The following is a 19444-nucleotide window of genomic DNA, read 5'->3' as shown; positions in this document are numbered from 1 at the left end:
GCCCTCCTTCCCTCTCGTTCTCTCTTTTTGCTTTTCCTCTCTCGTCCTCTATCTCTCCCTTTCTTCCTCCTTGTCTCTTTAGTTTTTTTTCTTTTTGTCCATCTCCTGTTCTCTTTCTCTCTCTTCTCTTTCAACTCTCTTTCTTTCTCTCCTTTCTCTTTCTCTCTTTCTTCCTACTAATTTACCTCATATAACCAATCCTTTTTTCTCTCATTTCTTGTCCTTCCTTCCTTCTTCTCTCTCATCTGACAAAACCATTTCTTCTTATCTCACCTCTTCTTCCCCCACCTCCTTTCCTCCCTCCACCCTCCTTTCCTCCCTCCATCCTCTCAGGGCTCTCATCCCTCTCTCTCTTTTCCGCTCCGTCTCTTCTCCCCCTCTACCTCGTCTATTATCTTCCTAATAATTTATCTGACAAAACCATTACCTCTTGTCTTATCTCCCCTCTCCTCTCCACCTCCTTTCCTCCCTCTGTCTCTCATCCCTCTCTCTTTCCACTTCATGCTTCTTGTTCTTCCTCTTCTCCTGTTACAAACCGATCAATCTCTGGCTCTCACTCAACTCGCTCTCAAAGGTGACGGACATAACGCTCACCGTGCCAATAAAAACTCTCAACGGACAAACTAATAAACAAAAACAAACACAACAAAAACAGATTGTGCTTTTCGTTAATTTTAATGTCACATGATCACGACATCACTGAACAAACAACACAAGATTGGCACTTTCCCAAAAGCAAAGACGATACAAAATAGATAAAGCTTCAGTAAACATTTAGCATCAAGTCTCTTATGTACAATCAGTATGACAAACGCAGGTTCAGAAACAGTCGGGACACTTTGTAAAGATCCTTGTGTCAATATGGCGGGGGTTTTTTGGTGGAATTTGCACGTTTTTGGGCAGTTTTCAGTGCACTATATGGGCTAATTCTCAAGCTAGGTACTCCTCGCCACCAGTAACCTACCCCAAGATTAGCACAATAAATCCTACGCACAGACTGTATAAATAAGCAGACAAAGTGAACGTGACGTCACCCACAGCGTTCAGCTCCAGTCACATGAAGCTAATCGATACTAGCAGTTATAGCGGCGAATTTAGAGCCGAGTTTCACATTTGCAATTCCAACTGCGAGTATCATAGTAACCAAAGAGCCAATCCGGAGCCACGCTGTTGGAGATAACATCCTCCTGGTTTACGAGAGAGTGGGCACTTAGCAACGCTGTCAATCAAACCTGTTGCTAATGCCTTCTTTACCCGAGTGACCTTGGGTAAAGAAGGCGTCTGATTTGTTGGTTATTAATGGTCATATCTTGATTTACAGACAAAATAGCGAAATAAAAACAATAATAACAAACATTTTAAGCTGGTTTGGGAAAGAGTGGGAGCTTAGCAAAGCTGTCAATCAAATCTGTTGCTAACGCTAGCGGCATTGACCTCGGGGAAAGAAGACACCTGATTTGTTGGTTATTAATGGTCATATCTTGATTTTACGGATAAAATAGCGAATTAAAAACAATAATAATATGAAAATTTCAAGCTGGTTTAGGAGAGAGTGGGAGCTTAGCAACGCTGTCAATCAAATCGGTTGCTAACGCTAGCGGGAGTGACTTTGGGGAAAGAAGACACCTGATTTGTTCATTATTAATGGTCATACCTTGATTTACGGACAAAATAGCGAAATAAAAACAATAATAATGCGAACATTTAAAGGCCAAATGATAAGAAGAGAGAGACATGACAATTTTTTTTATGTAAAATTAATTTAAGCCAGAGTTGATGGAGCTGGAAGCACGTCTATGATCACTTGCTATCATGCTAGCAGTTCAGCTATGTCCATTTACATATACAGTCTATGATTCTACCTTAACTTTAAATCTGCATCAGCAATAAATATATGAATATAAAACAATGAATAAGGCTTTTGCTGCCGGTTACAATTTTGAAATGTGTAAAATAGTTTAAATCAGTTTATCTAATGACATTTTATTGCAGCTTCTCAAACTTGGCTTTCCAAGTATCACCAGGTCTAAACCAGGACTATACCAGGTCTAAACTAGCCCAAGTCTAAAAAAGGACAACATTACAACAAAGGATTTTTTTTCAATGAAGAAGTTATGAACCACCACAATCATTTCACATACAACAGTTTGAGAAATACTGCCCTGGTGTGTAAGTGGAAAGAATCGTGTTATTTTCTTTGATCAAGTAAAAGGAAAAAATACATTCTGGCTTTTACAAAGTGCCCCAACATATTTTGCATTTGAGGTTGTGTTTCTTGGCATTGTGAGAGCTGTGAGTCATCTATTTAATGGGTGAATCCAGGATCTCTTCGTACTCCTCCCTTTGGCGTCGGGGCACAACTCGGGACGGTAACAACTTCATCGCCACCATCCAACTCACACTTATTAAAACAAAAACGTTCCCGATGATTTCGAGTGCGGAGGGCGGTTCTGGCAGTACGGCGAGGTACAGGAGCATGGCGAGAGGTACCTCCACAGTTTGAGATGCCGAAACTATCGCGGGGTGTAGGCGAGTGAGAGCGTGAGTCATCCCCAAGAAGGCAGCGACGGAGCAAGTGACTAGTCCCAGAATAAGCCCCCAAGCTTGGGCGCTCATTGGCCAAGACCACCCCTCCTGGAGAAGAGCAAGAGTAGCAGGAGACAGAATACAACCTGTCCAGCTGACTGTGAAGAGGGCAGTGCCCACGCCAACTTTTTCCTTTAGCGATCGGTATCCAACGAGCGCTAACGCCATCCAAAGTCCTGCAAGTGCAGAGAGCGACCAACCAAACGCCCCTTTCCAAAACACAACAGGGTCTGAAGGAGTGTCCACGTTGTACTCGTCAACTGTAGGAAGCAAGACAAGCCCCAATCCAAAAAGTCCAGCGATGATCGAGATAACGTCTGTCAAACCTAATCGTTCTTCGAGGAGCAGAAACGCGAGGATGGCGGAGAGGGCCGTGGTCATGAGTCGCCATGTTGTCGTGGCGTTGCCATTGGAGATAAAAGTCAAAGAGGAGTAGGCGCAACACAAGGAGAGTGAGTACGCAATGCCATAGAAGAGGAGGTGAAGCCGATAGCCGCTCGGTCCGAACGGATTTTCACCTTTTTGTAGCGGCACGGCGATAGAAATGAGTTGAAGAACGGACCGCACCAACAGCAAAAACAGCGGACCCAATTTGAACTGTTCGGATGCAACTCTGGTTAGCACGATGAGAACGGCGTGCGCTAATCCTGCTCCAAGTAACCCCAGCCATGTCAACCGAGACGCAGACACCGAAGCTTCCCCAAAACTAGCCAGCTGCTCCCCTACGCCTTTACTGGAGGATCCCTTGGGTGCTCTACCGTCCGCACCCTCTCCACTCGTCCCCGCTGCAGATGGAGACTTCGGGGCGCTGTCTTTTGAGGTGAATAAAGTCAGCGGCCATTTCTTGCCTTCTGTTAAACGTTTTTTGTCCGATGTCTCTTCTAAGAAAGATCCAAAGTCCTCGAAGGATGGCGCGTCGTCGTAGCCCTCGTCTCCAGGTTGGGGGAAGTGGGTGTGGATGCCCGGTTGGGGGGAGTAAGGGGCGCGGGTGGCGTATTGGGCGGTCACTGTGTGCGGGTGGATCTTCACTCTCTTCTTCGAGGTGCCCAGAAGGTGAGCCGACTCCATGATGGGGCGTCAGATTGGACAAAAACCTGAAAAAACAAAAGCAAATCAAAGTCTACAGTTTTGTGAGTCATAAGATTTTTCTCATATATACATAAAACTTTTTTAGTGTAAACACCAATGATCACAGAGTTGTATTTTGACATTGTTTTCACGTACACCCAGTCTCCGCCCACTGCTCTGTACTTATGTGTCATTCTTCAGGATTCAGAGACGTCACTGCAAAGATATCGGTTCTGCAGTTTTAGATCAAATTTTTCAGTTTACAATTAACAAATTATAAAATAGTTATCTAAGTATGTTATGTTTAGAGACTTACTCTGCAAAATGAACTGTTCAGAGCTTTTAACCATGTTATCGTTGTTTCCACTTCTCGTTTACCCTCTTGTTGTATTTTGAGTGATTTGTGCATGTTTGAACAATCTTTAATTACTTATTTTTTATGAATCCCCATTTTCACAGCCACCGGCTCACACACTGCCCTGTACTTCAATTTGATTTTTTTAATCAATGACACTCGTGGGGTTCAGCAGTGTCGTTTAGTCATTTTGGTAGAAATGAAAAAAAAAAATCTGCTACTCGCTGGAGTAATATGCAGCTTTCCAGGACCACAACAAAGGACCACACGGCTCTTTGTGTGATGATGTTTACAGCGATGTCAACTCAACGGACTTGTTTCTTTTATTATGTTGTTTTAGATAACATAATGATTCCCACTGGCCATAGATTCTAACTATACAGCAGACACAAGTACAATCGGCCTTATTTCAGGGGTGTCCAAACTATGGCCCGGGGGCAAAGTTTGGACCAGTTTTTATTGGCCCTCAGACCTTCAGCTGGACCGGCCCAATTGATCATAAGCTGTATTTTTACAGCAAATTAAACTATTTCTATCACTATATCCTCAAACATCACATTCCAGTGTGATACAGACCTAAAATGAATGTGTTTCAAGCCTTATTAATACATAGCGGCTCTGTCAAAGCTGTATAAAAAGCACCGCACTGCACTGACCACCGTCTGTGGCCCTTTGCTTCGAATATGTTTTGAGATGTGGCCCTCGATTAAAAAAAGTTTGGGTACCTCTGCCTCTACTAAAAATCCAAAAAGCATAATTATGGAAGATGTATGTGAACAAAATCGAACATGCTCTAGTCTGTGAATGATGTTGAAGATAGATGATAGATAGATGCATAGATGGATAGATGAAAGACATGTAAGATTGTACAGCACCTCCTCAAACCCTCTCCATGCCTCCTCACTGCTCAAACTCCATCTCTCCGGACATACACTTGATATCTCGTATATCTTTAATATCCGGGACAATAATAGCAGCTGACTCACATCTCGCCTCTGCCTGGTTGTTGTCTGTGACTTGTTCTGAGCCCGTCTATATTAAACCGATAATCAGACACCGAGAAATGTATCAAACAACAAACTGATATAAAAATTGCTGTTTTTTGGGGGGAAGTTGAAAGAAATACAATATCTTGTCTGTCCAAAATTATTTTTTACAGCACCATAATTGTAAAAAGTCACAAATTACACTGATCCGAATTCAGATCAGACTGTTCTTCTTTAATACATTAACATTCCTTGTTCTGTGACCAGCTTCATGAAATCCAAATGTATAAAAATAATGAAGTTACTGCAGTACAGACAGATACAAAGCACTTTTTTTTGACGGATTTTGCTTCTGAAACTGAAAGAATGAGATACTTTTATATAGTTATTCAGAATTAGAGACATGAACGAGGATTTAATCATGATGATCAATTAACCAAAGGACCTTGACTTCCCTTTATTACCTTGAATGCGATGCCTCCTTTTACCCTTCACACTTTTGGAAGTGGTTTGAATACCAATTACACAGGATCTTTACACCTTATTTAACCTTTGCCTAGAGCATTAAATTTCTCTTCCCTCCTCCCCTTTCTCTCTCTCTCTTTTATTGTATGGCCTTGCACATTTTCTTTTAATTGACAAGTGACACATAATAAATGTCTTGTTAATATCAGTCTCCTTCTATTTCTCTCTCTCTCTCTCTCTCTCTTTCCCTCTCTCTCTGTATCCCTCTCTTTTCATCTCTGTGTCTTTTTTTCTCACTCTCTTTCTCTCTATCTCCTCCTCTTTCTCTGCCTCTCTCTGTCTCTTTCTCTTCCTCTCTGTTTCACTGTCTCTCTGGCTCTCTCTGTGGTCCTCACCCTCTCTGTCTGTATCTTTCTCTTTCCCTCTTTCTCTCCCACTCTGTGACTCTCTCTGCCGCTCACTCTCCCCGTCTCTCTCTTCCTCTTTCTCTGCCTCTCTCTCTTTGTCTCTCTCTTCCTCTCACTCTGTCTCACTGTCTCTCTTGCTCTCTCTCTCTGTCCCTGTCCTTCTCTGTATCTCTCTATCTGCCCCTCTTTCTCCCCATCTCTCTGTTTCTTCTCTCTTTCTCTTTGTCTACCTCTCTCTGTCTCTTTCTTCCCCTCAGTCTGTCTCGCTGTCTCTCTCATTCTCCGTGTCCCTCACCCTCTCTCTTTGCCTCTCTGTATCTCTCTCCCTCTCTCTTTGCCTCTCTGTATCTCTCTCCCTCTCTCTTGCCTCTCTGTATCTCTCCCTCTCTCCTTTCTCTCTTTCCTTTCTCTCTCTCTTTTCTTCCACCCCACATTACCCTCCTGATGTATTCCGTCCAGTCTTAATCTCCATGTCTCTATGCTCCATGTGACTGAGGTCTCCTTCATGGGCGACTAACCCGACCCACTGGAGTTATGTCCCTCTGCAGTACACGCTTATAGTACACACATACAGTACACTCACACAGTACACACATACAGTACACTCACACAGTACACACATACAGTACACTCACACAGTACAGTCTTATAGTACACTCTTACAGTACACTCATACAGTACACACACACACACACACACACAGTACACTTATACAGTACACTCACACAGTAGACTCTTACAGTACACTCACACAGTACACACATACAGTACACTCACACAGTACACACATACAGTACACTCACACAGTACAGTCTTATAGTACACTCACACAGTACAGTCTTATAGTACACTCTTACAGTACACTCATACAGTACACACACACACACACACACACAGTACACTTATACAGTACACTCACACAGTAGACTCTTACAGTACACTCACACAGTACACACATACAGTACACTCACACAGTACACACATACAGTACACTCACACAGTACAGTCTTATAGTACACTCTTACAGTATACTCTTATAGTACACTCTTACAGTACACTCATACAGTACACACACACACAAACAGTACACTTATACAGTACACTCACACAGTAGACTCTTACAGTACACTCTTGTAGTACACTCTTACAGTACACTCTTGTAGTACACTCTTACAGTACACTCTTGTAGTACACTCTTACAGTACACTCTTGTAGTACACTCTTACAGTACACTCTTGTAGTACACTCACACAGTACACTCTTGTAGTACACTCTTACAGTACACTCTTGTAGTACACTCTTACAGTACACTCTTACAGTGCACTCTTGTAGTGCACTCTTACAGTACACTCTTACAGTGCACTCTTGTAGTACACTCTTACAGTACACTCTTGTAGTACACTCTTACAGTACACTCTTACAGTGCACTCTTGTAGTACACTCTTACAGTACACTCTTGTAGTGCACTCTTACAGTACACTCTTACAGTGCACTCTTGTAGTACACTCTTACAGTACACTCTTGTAGTACACTCTTACAGTGCTCTCTTGTAGTACACTCTTACAGTACACTCTTGTAGTACACTCTTACAGTGCACTCTTGTAGTACACTCTTACAGTACACTCTTGTAGTACACTCTTACAGTACACTCTTACAGTGCTCTCGTGTAGTACACTCTTACAGTACACTCTTGTAGTACACTCTTACAGTACACTCTTGTAGTACACTCTTACAGTACACTCTTACAGTGCTCTCGTGTAGTACACTCTTACAGTACACTCTTGTAGTACACTCTTACAGTGCTCTCTTGTAGTACACTCTTACAGTCACACAGACACTGCAGTTGTTCAGCTCCGTTGTGTTTAAATGTGTAGAACATTAGTCGGTTCAGTGCGTTCTCCTGTTCACACGGGAGCAGCATCTTCTACACACACAGGTCATTTTGGGTTTAATCTAATCTGATTTTACATAATGGGACTCTTCCTAAATGTAACTGCTATCAGATTTAAGGAGAAGAGGAGGAAATGAAAGAACATTAAATCTCTGATTAGAACTTAAAGGTGCATTATGGAACTTTTCTGATGGCATTGCCTGTAATGGTCCAGAGTATGACAGGAAACTGATCTACAGCATCTGCAATGATTCAATTACAGATTAAAAGAAAAGACAGCATTCTTACTGAACTTCTGTCTCTCTCTCTCAGTCTCTCTCCCCCTCTCTCTCTTCCTCTCTGTCTCTTCCACTTTCTCTGTCTCTCTCTTCCCTTCTCAGTGTCTCTCCCCCTCTCTCTGTCTTTCTCTCTCTCCCTTTCTCTCTCCCATTCTCTCTGTCTCTCCCTCCCTCCCTCCCTCCGTCTCTCTCTCCCCTTCTCTCTGTCTCTCTCTCTCTCTGTCTCTCTCTCCCTCCCTCCGTCTCTCTCTCCCCTTCTCTCTGTCGCTCTCTCTCCCTCTCTCTCTGCCCTTCTGTCTCTCCCTCTCTCTCTGTCTCTCTCTCCCTCCTTCTGTCTCTCTCTTTCTCTCTGTCTCTCTCTCCCTCCCTCTGTCTCCCTCTCTCTCTGTCTGTCTGTCTCTCTCTCCCTCTCTCTCCCCCCTCTATCTCCCCCCTCTCTCTCTCCCTCTCTCTCTGTCTCTCTCTCCCTCCTTCTGTCTCTCTGTCTCTCTCTTTCTTCTCTGTCTCTCCACCTCTCTCTCTGTCTCTCTCTTGTTATCACCATGGTGATAGATAGATTCAATACTATTCAGTGGAACATTAAAACCAAACCAATAACATCTCCATGGAGACAAACAGGTGGCTCAAAAACACCTTTAATTACACCTCATCTCTGTGTATCCACTTTTACCAATAAAAAACATCACTCTCTTCTTCTCTTTGTGCTTTTTCTTTACAGCACAAACCCTTTTCTCTGTGGAGAGAGGAGAGGCCTCGTTTATGTCGTCTACATTGAACAACAGGACAATCCCCCTTTATCTTACACTGTGGGAGGAGATAAATGAGTGGACACAAATAGATCGTTCAGTGATGCATGTTTCACAAACAAATAAAAACATGAGCACAGCAACAAAAGAGAGTCAGGGATTGATTTATGGAACACAGTATGGTCATTTCTCACAATTTTATAGAGTAGTCCCTCGCTATATTGTGGTTCACCTTTTGTGGTCTCACTGCTTCTCTGATTTTTGTAGTGCAATTCTCAGAGGGACTGTAGACCATTGTCCATCAGTCTCCTTTGTGCCGTGTCTCCTGTACAGTACAGAATGTGTTCAGACAAATTTACATAAATGTTGGATCGCAGTGTGACTCTGAAGTGCTGTGTGTTTGCAATTTGTTTTCTCCCCGACAAAACCCACAATGTCGATGAAACGTTCTGCACCGACAAAGGCGCCTACGAAGGTTTGAACTTTGAGAGAGTTTAAACAAGAGAGAAATGTGAGAAAATGTTAATGCCTGTGTGAGAAAAGTGTATAAAGTGTGTGGTGAGGGGTTTTACAGACAAAAACATAGAGAATAACTGTAAAAATAGAGCTGATACTTTGCGGATTTTGCCTATTTTTAAAAAGTGACCCCCGCGATAAACCAGGGACCATTGTATTTTTATATTTTCCACCTTCAAGACACTCAAAGCTTTTTATATTAAGGAACCACTCACACATTTAAACATGGGGGGCGAGGTGGGTTAAGTGTCTTGCCCAACGACACAACAACAGCATTCATGTGTGGGAGATGGAATTGCACCATTAACCGCTCGACCAATGATTACGTTGCGAGCGAGATTTGAACCGCCAGCCTTCGGATCAGTCGCCAAACACCAACTGAGCCGCTATTTAACGCTGCACTGCGTAACGTTTCTGGTTGAGCGTCCACTACCTGCTTGTCTCCATGGAAATATGTCCAGGAAGATGAGCATGTGACGCCAGATGGCCAAGTTACAGGTCAAATCTATGGAATGGTGACCTCACTCACAGCTATAATAGAGATAAATATTTGGACAGACGCTCTCATTCAACCATAGAATTAGAGGATGTGTCCAAACTTTTGACTGGTAATGTGATACCGTGGAACATTCCAGGTAATGCAATAACAAGTCCTTGGCAACTAGTGACACACCCCTCCCCTAACCCACCGGAAAAGTTGCATTAAAAAAATAAATAAAAGAAGTTACATAACGTTTAATCCAGTTTTTGATTTGTATAGTTTTACATCTGGTGCCTACAATCTCATTCTCACAGGGACGGGATTAACAGAGGATCCCCTGTGATATGTAAGTTTATTATTATTAATAATAATAATAATAATAATAATAATAATAATAATAATAATAATAATAAGAAGAAGAAGAAGAAGAAGAAGAAGAAGAAGAAGAAGAAGAATACATAACACTTATATAGAGCTTTTACGACACTCAAATACTCTTCACACAGTTCAAGACAAAACACAAATGAAAGAAACATAAAAAGGACATGCAGTTTTGAATAGATGAGTTTTCGGGGCTTGTTTGACAGGTGTGTGTGGATGTTATGTGTGGATGGGGTGTGTGGATGTTATGTGTGGATGGTGTGTGTGGATAGTGTGTGTCGATGAGTCTCTGATGTGTTTATAGAGAGTTCCTAAGACCCTGTGTCCCAGGACAACAGACCCCTTTGTCTTCTGTCTACTCCCCTGTATGAAACTAGTACATTTTGATCAACTGTGAGTGTGTGTGCGTGTAGGGGTGTGTGTGTGTGTGTGGGGGGGGTGTGCGCGCGCGTGGGTGTCCATGTGTGTCTGTGCATGCGTAGATGTGCGTGTGTACATGTGTAAGTGCATGTGTGTGGTTGTATATTTGTCTGTGTGTGTTTGTGTAGATGTGTGTGTGTGGGTGTAGATGTGTGTGCATGTGTATGTGTGTGCGTAAATGTATATGTGTGTGTGCACATATTTGTGAGTGCAGGTGTGTGCGTGTGTGTGCCTGGGTATGCATGTGTACATGAGTATGTGTGTGCGTGGGTGTATGTGTGTACACGTGTGTGTGAGAGAGTGTGTGTGTGTATGTGCATATTTGTGAGTACGTGTATGTGTGTGTGTGTCCCTGTGTGTCTGTGAGAGTGTATATGTGTGCATATCTGTGAGTGCGTGTGCATGCCTGAGTGTGTGTGTGTGTCTGAGTGTATGTATGTGTGTGTGCAGACAGTGATTGGTGGAGAGGCTACAGTTGGTGGTGATTCACACTGATTCCTCTGCTCTGGTGGTGTATGATTCCTCTGATTCCTCTGGTGTATGATTCTCTTCTGTATGATTCTCTGGCATATGATTCTCTGGTGTATGATTCCTCTGATTCCTCTGGTGTATGACTCTCTGGTGTATGATTCCTCTGATTCCTCTGGTGTATGATTCTCTGGTGTGTGATTCCTCTGATTCCTCTGATTCCTCTGGTGTATGATTCTCTGATGTTTGATTCTCTGGTGTATGATTCTCTGGCGTATGATTCTCTGGTGTATGATTCCTCTGATTCCTCTGGTGTATGATTCTCTGGTGTATGATTCTTCTGATTCCTCTGGTGTATGATTCTCTGGTGTATGATTCCTCTGATTCCTCTGGTGTATGATTCTCTGGTGTGTGATTCCTCTGATTCCTCTGGTGTATGATTCTCTTGTGTATGATTCTCTGGTGTATGATTCCTCTGATTCCACTGGTGTATGACTCTCTGGTGTGTGATTCCTCTGATTCCTTTGATTCCTCTGGTGTATGATTCTCTGGTATATGATTCCTCTGATTCCTCTGATTCTTCTGATTCCTCTGTTGTTCATATCCGGCTGCACATTACGGTACAAAGGTCAAACTCTCGTCCTTCTTCTTATGGCAAAGTGTTTATAGATGATTCATTATGATCCACTTAGAGTCGATTTGTCCACATAATAACACCATCAATAATGAACCACATCTTCTGTCTCTATAAATAAAAGGCGTCTGGACGTGACTGAGTCTGATTTAATCACAGCAGACGTGACGTTAATGTTTTTCTCGTTGGTCTGGTCATTTAATCATTATTGGGCAGTTAGTGCGTTCACTACAGACAGTCATTAATTGCGTTTTCAAATGTGATCAATGCAAAATATTTAAATCGTTTTTACATTTTTCTTATCTGATCATATATTAGTCCTATAGAAGACAAAATGAGATCAGAGTCACAGTTCAAATTTATGCATAATCCAACAACCAAAGTGGATTTTGAGTGTATATTTAAAGAAATATTCCAACATAAATCATCATCAATCATTGGTTTATCAAAGTCCGGGTTAAACCTTTATCCCAGGGGTGTCCAAACTCTTTTCACCGAGCGCCATATCTTGAAAAATACTTTAAATACAGCTTGAAATATTAATATTAGTTCTGTGTGACAATGAAATGTGATGTTATTCAGGTTTATATTGGTAGAATTACTCAAATTTGCTGTAAAAAGTACTGATTATGATCAATTGGGCCGTTCAACTGAAGGTCTGAGGGCCGCATTTCGCCCCCGGGCCATAGTTTGGACACCCCTGCTTTATTCTATAATAATGAATTTCCTCCTTGGATATGGATAAAATCAATTCTTATTCTGAAGTTGACATGCACGAACTCTTATCTGATTTCTGCGGTTATCAGATTATGGTAAATGTCATTTTTATACAGCGCTTTTCCACATTCAAGTCACTCAGAGCGCTTTACATCAAGGAACTGCACACACCTTCATACACCAGTGTACACAGACACTGGGGCGAGATGGGTTAAGTGTCTTGCCCAAGGACACAACAACAACTTTACCAATGCTGTTTTACGTCAAGATTGAGATTCGAACCGCCAACGTTTGAATCAGCGGATAAACACATTACCAAATGAGCTACTGTCTCCCTAGATTGATGAAACGTTACATAAAAATTCAGATGTGAGATGAGAAAAATTATGCCAAAAAAAAGCCAAAAAAATCTAAACTAATGCAGCAAAATATGGAAATAAAAAAGATAAAATCACACAGATTTAGAAGTATTTTAAAATATCCATTATTGCACCTTGTTTTCCAAATAGGCTTATAACAGTTACTCTAAAATCCAATGATTCCCAATAGCAAAATCAGACCTACTGGCAATTAATGTGATGTTATGCAATTTTTACTGGCCTGGTCAACAATCAGGATTTAGTAGAAAACCAGGATATCCAACACTGCTTATCTGTGTTTGTAATTTACTAGTGTGAAGTCTGCTGATACATCTGCAATGCTACAACTGCAGACTTAACAACAGTTCCTTCCACTTCCTGCAAAAAATATTAGAGCTTAGTCCTTATTTACCCCATAAATGCAACATAAGGACGCAGGAGATTGAATCAAACCCACATATTCCCAGATTTACATAAAAACAGACCTAAAAATACCCAATATCTCACACCTGTGCTCTGTGATTCACCCTGCATTGCCATTCTCTCCTATATTAAGTCTTGCATTACGCATAGGGAGGTGCGTCTACGTTTGTGCACTGGGAATCGGCTCTTTATGATGTTTTTTTTTTTTTTTATCCTCAAGGTTATCTGGGTTCCTGCGATGACGCCAGAGATTTGACATGAACAAATGGAGCAGACACGCAAAAGTCCTTAATGGCAAACGTACGTGATGTCTTGTTGTTCCTGCGCGCTTTTACGCATCGCTCCATCCTCCGCACGCCCCATTTTTTTTTGTTGTATAACCAAAATCTTGAATGAAAACAGTTTTGACCAGGTATAGAAGCATCGTTCGGGTGCTTTTGTAATCTGACTTTGCTATAATTGTGTTAGATTATACATTAATGAGCATAATTCAATCCAAATCCCAGATGAACATAGTGAGGTTACGTTACGTTTCAATCAGCTTTTAACTTACTTGCTCGGGTTTGTTCACGGTTTCACAGTCAGAGCCTCTTCTGTACGTTCCATAGTTTGATTTTCATCTTGATTCTTCCTCCGCAGTGCTTTCCACACGCTCAAGGACGTCGCTTTTACGCGCCTCGTTCTCGTTGGTGCTGGTCCCGGGCACCTCAGCGCACCCTCTCCACCGCGCGCGTAATGGTGACCTGCTCCTCCCGCGCGCAACCCATCACTGAGGATCGAAAACAGACGCTCCTCCTCTGCTACTGCTGCTACTGCCACTGCTGCTACTGCTGGACCAGAGAGAAGGAAGAGAGAGAACAAGAGGTGGTGTCTGACTGCGCATGCGTAACAGACCCGCGATACCAGCGCCTTACCCCCTGCGCGTGGCCATATGCCTGTCTCATATTTGCAATAATGGGGGAGTGGATGATAAAAGCTGAGGGGAACATTTCATACAGGCTCTGAAAAACATGAGAGTCCATCTCCAAAGCAGCAGTCACGAGGTTAAAGGTTTGGTCATATAAAACCCAGTACTGTGTCTTTAAAGCCTGCTCTGAAGATTAAATCCAGACAAACACTGATGGCATGTGCAGTGTCAGTGTTTGTCCCCACAGGCTTCCTCATACACTGGATTAAGACTGATTTAAAGGAGCGCTGTACAACTTTTCGAGGTTCTAATGTGCTTGTTGTCATGGTGATGATATTGGTTTTTCCTAAACTGATCCACAGACAAGAAGGTGACTCAACCAGGCCAAGTTACACATCAGTTTTGTGCAAAAGTGACCCTGCTCACAGCACGACTACAGGTTTTTAAAGGTTTTTTTGATATGTGAAAAACACACCTGTAACTGAATACATTCTAGAAACAGCAAAAGATGAAATTTACCTCTGTCAACTGGACAAATCGTTGTAGGAGTGAAGACGTTTCGCTGCTTCTTCAGTTAATTTAGACCTGAAACGATTTGTCCAGTTGACAGATTTAAATTTTGTCTTTTGCTGTGGATCAGACCTGGATGACTGAGGGACTACACAGATGCATTCTAGATGGTTTAATGCCGTTTTGTGGAATATTCAAGCACTGAGACCCGCAGGTGAACCCCTTATGATCAGTTTCTTTTAGCTGGTGTGTGGTGGTGTATGATTTGCCTCCATGTGCGCTGACTCAGTGCTCAGTATATTCACTTGGGGCCATGTTTCTGTGCAGTGTTTGCTGATATTAACTGACAAATGAAAAAATGCATTCTACACAAATATCATGTGCATTATAGACCGACTAAAACTGTATCTAAAACACTGCATCAGCTTTGCATCAGTGTGTCTGTGTTTATGTCTATGTTTACACCCAATCTGAAGAGTCAAGAGTATTAAAAGTACGGATGAGTGATAAAGACAAAAATGGATATCTTAAAATATGTTTATATGTTTTGTCTTTTTTGTCTTGTTTTTGCAGTTTAATCCTAGTTTAGACCTGGGTTAGACCTGGTTTAGTCCTGATTCCTGGTTTCATCCTGATTTACTTCTGGTTTAGTTCTAGTTTAGTTCTTCAGGGAGAATTTATTTCTAAAGATTAAGAGCTGGTTTTGGTTTAAACAAGTCATTACAGTGTGGAAATTGAATGTTGTTTACAGATATCTTATACTGAAATGTATCTAAAACACTGCACCAACATGTTTTTCTGTACACCTGATGAATGAATGAATATCTTAAAATATATGACTTTTTTTTTTTTTTTTGCGTCATCTCAATAATGATTTTCAGATTACATTAGCTGAATATTTAAGTTTGCGGTTCATGACTTAAAAGCCACTGTAGTCAACTGATCAGGACTCATATAATTCGAAACAGAATTTAACTCATAGATTTTATTTCATTTATTTCATAATTATATTTTTTTGCTATTATCCATCCATTTTCTTCCTCTTATCCAGAGCTGGGTCGCGGGGGCAGCTGTCTCAGCAGGGACTCCCAGACTTCCCTCACCCCAGACACATCCTCCAGCTCCTCCAGTGGGACTCCAAGGCATTCCCAGGCCAGCCCAAAGACATGACCTCCAGTCAGTGTGTCCTTGCCCTTCCCTGGGGCCTCCTCCCGGTGCGACATGCCTGGAACACGTTTTTTTGTAATTAGAGCAATTTTTTGATAATTGCTGTACATCCCCAAGCCACATTTAACAGGTTTATTTTTGTACATCCACCCATCCATTTTCTTTCGCTCATCCAGGGCCGGGTCGCAGGGGCATCTCACTCCCTCACCCCAGACACTTCCTGCAGCTCCTCCAGTGGGACCCTAAGGCGTTCCCAGGCCAGTCAAGAGACACAGTCCCTCAAGCATGTCCTGGGTCTCCTGTGGGTCCCAGAACACCTCTCCTGTTGACATGGAGGAGCAGCGGTTCTACTCCGAGGGTCTTCTGTGTGACTGAGCTGAGCCAAGCAGTTGTATCCACCATCTTGTCCTTTTAGTCATTACTCAAAGCTCATGACCATAAGTGAGAGTAGAAACGTAGATTGGCCAGTAAATCTAGAGCTTTTCCTTTCGATTCAGCTCCTTCTTCACCACACCAGTCCGATACCGTGACCACATCATTGCAGACATATTATTTTAGTATTTTTTTAAATCCTTCAGAGCTTAGAAAACCGTTGCCTCTTTAAGAATAGGCTGTATAAATAATCTTTGTGCAAAAACAAGAGATTTGCTGCAGGACAGATAAGTTCAATAAAACAGTTCAGGGGAAGGAGTGAAATGAAGACTTGGAATTAGGCCAGTGATAGAGTGTGATGCAGCCTGTAGTTTAATTATCAAACATTAGCGGTAACTCCAGTTGCCATAATGGTCTCAGGATACATGATCTTCTTTTGAATTGGACACTCAATGCAAAATTAAATGACAATGATTAAAAGTATCTACACGTGTTTTATTACCAGAAACATCTCAATAGCTAAGTGTGCATTTTACAAAATAAAAATGCCAAAGTCCAATGAAGAATGAATTTCACCATAAGAACAATGTGTATCTCAGTCAGAAATAGTCTTTTTAATATAGATTTTATTCAGTCTAAGTAAAGTAATCCCCTGTTTGTTTTGCTCTAAACATCTTCCAGATTCCAATTAATTTGATACTGTAATTGTTCAATTCAATTTAATTTATATAGGACATTTAAAAACAACTCCCACTGCCCAAAATGCTTAACAGAAAAGTAAAAAAAAAAACAAGTATACATAGGCAAAGAACAATAAAACACTAATATATCCTGTCCAGCTTGTATTAAATGCCAGGGAGAAGAGGTGGGTTTTCAGTCTAGTCTTAAATGACAAGACTGAGAGGATCTGTTCAGAGATCTGACAATTTGAATTCATTTGGACAACATTAACATCATCATACCCCAGATTAATCAAATATATTGTAAAAAAAAAAAAAAAGGATTTGCTGAAAAAAGTCTATAAGTGGGATACAAAATACACACTTCTGCAGTACTTCACGAAGATGGGAGTATAATCACCAGTATCAAACTAATATTTATCAGTATCAAACCTGTATCTACCAGTTTTTACCAGTTTCAATACAATATCTATAAGTATCAAACCAAGATCTATGGGGGAAAACAGAGGAAAATAATCAAAATCACTGAGCGAAGCACCAAACTGTTAATCTGACGTGATCAAAATGTGATTTTACACAAAATGATATCTGACCAATGAGCTCCTTCACTTCATATGCATCACGGAAATAAACAAATCTGACTCGATGATCATGTTCTTTCTTTCTTTCTTTCTTTATTTGTCAGGGACCATGTACAGATTCATTAATGTTACAAAAGAAAAGATGATTTGTACCAGTCCAATACAGTATGTTTCCTACAGTCCAAACCAATACAAAAAAAATCATTCTGTGCAGGTTTTTACAGTGAAACAGAACAGAACAAATGAACTAAACTGACGTGGACACACTCAATTACCTCAAACAAACTTTCTCAAATTTCTAGTAAATTTATCCAAATCTACAGACATTTTCAGACTTTCTGGCACTGATTCTCTGTCTGATGGTTTGAAATGAAAACCCGACTGTGCAAAGGTCAAGGATCTTTTTGGAAAGATGCTATTTGGATCGGGTACGTTTGATTCTGGCTCGAGACTGATATCCCTCTGTTTACAAAATCCAGACAAATCTCATTCTGAATTTGCCCGACAGCATAATTGGTTTTCCTCTTCCCATGTTTCAGGTAGAGTTTTGGTTCTGACTCCTCCCAGCACCTGCCCCACTGTAATTGCTTTGACATTTTGCGCAGGTATATATCTCATGGGCAATGCTCCATTTGAAGTCACATTAACCTTTAGCCAAGTTTAGCCGAGTTCAGGTCCAGCGGTCAAAGCCATGCCTCCAGCCTCTGCACCTCCGTTAACAGCTGCAGTGACTGACCAGGCCCATAGGGAATCAACAAACCCAGTGTTAATCAATGGGAAAACCACACACACACTATTGCACTATTGAAAACGCCATTAACTAAAGCTACGGTCTAAATCTACCTCTGGAAATGAGCAGGAAAAGTTCACATTCACGTAAAATCGCACCATTAAAATGCCCATATTTCAAAGGTGCATTAAGCAACACTTCTACCACCTGCTCGTCTCCATGGCGATGTTATTCCTCATCCTGGAATGTCCAACAGTCCGACTTTAAGCTATATATATATCCACGGAGAGAAGCAGATGACGCAACCAGGTTAGATCTCCGGAGAGGCAAACCTGCACACAGTTTCCAAGGTATTTCTGAGCAGTAAAACATGTGTAAATAAAGAAATAAATGCCATACTGTGGGATATTACAGCCAAAGGAACAGCACTGCGAGGTTAAAATTGCGTCAGAATGTTACGGTGGAATTTGTTCTTTAATTAATCGTCATATTGCGGATTTGTTGACCTTGGTTATGGTTAATATCTCTGTAACAACTGGGTCGATGCTCACGAAACAAAAATTGTCCCAAAGTCATCCCCAAATGTCTTTTCAGTCAGCGCAAATGAACAAAAATGATGTATTTTTTTCATAAGGTTGTGAAAATGGTGCTGTTATTCAACCCTAAAGTGGTAATTGTTGTCAGCTACAATGACTTTACACCATGAGATTAAAATAGCAGGTTTGTGGAGCTAATTCCAAACAAATAATGGTCCAGTTCAACATGTGTGGATCATAGGTTTGGATATTTCTTTCCAAAATAGTAAAATGTCTCTGCCCTCCATCTGAAACTAAGTCATCATCTAGTTTTAAACCTCTTAAACTGAACCAAGGCAACATCTCCTACAGCTGTGCTAATTATGGCCTGTCTAAATAAAGCGATTGTTTCCCAGTCAACCACATGCATTTTGTGCCTTAAACACTAAGTCTCTGTGACAAGTGAATTACACAGATTATCTCCTCGTCCTGACACCTGTTTGTGACTCAGATCTGGTCCGTGCACATCTGCTGCTCAAATACCCCTCATGCTAGCAGTGCTAGTCCTGGTTTTATTCTGTTTTAGTCCTGTTTTAGTCCTGGTTTAGTCCTGGTTTAGTCTCCGTTTTGTTCTGATTTAGTCATAGTTTACCTCTAGTCCTGATTCCTGGTTTAGTCCTGATTTGGTCCTGGTTTAAGCCATTTTTTGTGACTCCCACTGGTTTAGACTTCATTGATTAGTCTATTTGGTTGGGCTTTATTCTGGTCCACTTTAGTCCTGATTTAGTCCTGGTTTAGTCC

The 19444-nt window shown here is 41.4% G+C and overlaps 1 protein-coding gene across 1 annotated transcript; it reads right to left on the bottom strand.

Annotated features, from left to right (window-relative positions):
- Positions 1 to 658: 658 nt before the first annotated feature.
- On the bottom strand, positions 659 to 14010 carry slc35g2a (solute carrier family 35 member G2a). The gene is made up of 2 exons (XM_033988157.2): positions 13735 to 14010; positions 659 to 3680 (listed from the first exon to the last, which is right to left on the bottom strand). Exon 2 carries the CDS (start codon positions 3652 to 3654, stop codon positions 2302 to 2304), a length of 1353 nt encoding a protein of 450 aa, XP_033844048.1. The 5' UTR covers positions 3655 to 3680; positions 13735 to 14010; the 3' UTR covers positions 659 to 2301.
- Positions 14011 to 19444: the final 5434 nt, after the last annotated feature.

The sequence above is a fragment of the Periophthalmus magnuspinnatus genome, chromosome 22 (assembly GCF_009829125.3).
Source record: "Periophthalmus magnuspinnatus isolate fPerMag1 chromosome 22, fPerMag1.2.pri, whole genome shotgun sequence".
In the NCBI taxonomy this organism is placed as follows: Eukaryota; Metazoa; Chordata; class Actinopteri; order Gobiiformes; family Gobiidae; genus Periophthalmus; species Periophthalmus magnuspinnatus.
The sequence above is the reverse complement of the archived record's forward strand: the minus strand, read 5'-3'. Positions and strand labels throughout refer to the sequence as shown.

What these genes read in the sequence shown, in the direction of transcription:
- slc35g2a (XM_033988157.2), bottom strand. Translation starts at nt 3,654, where the DNA reads ATGGAGTCGGCTCACCTTCTGGGCACCTCGAAGAAGAGAGTGAAGATC.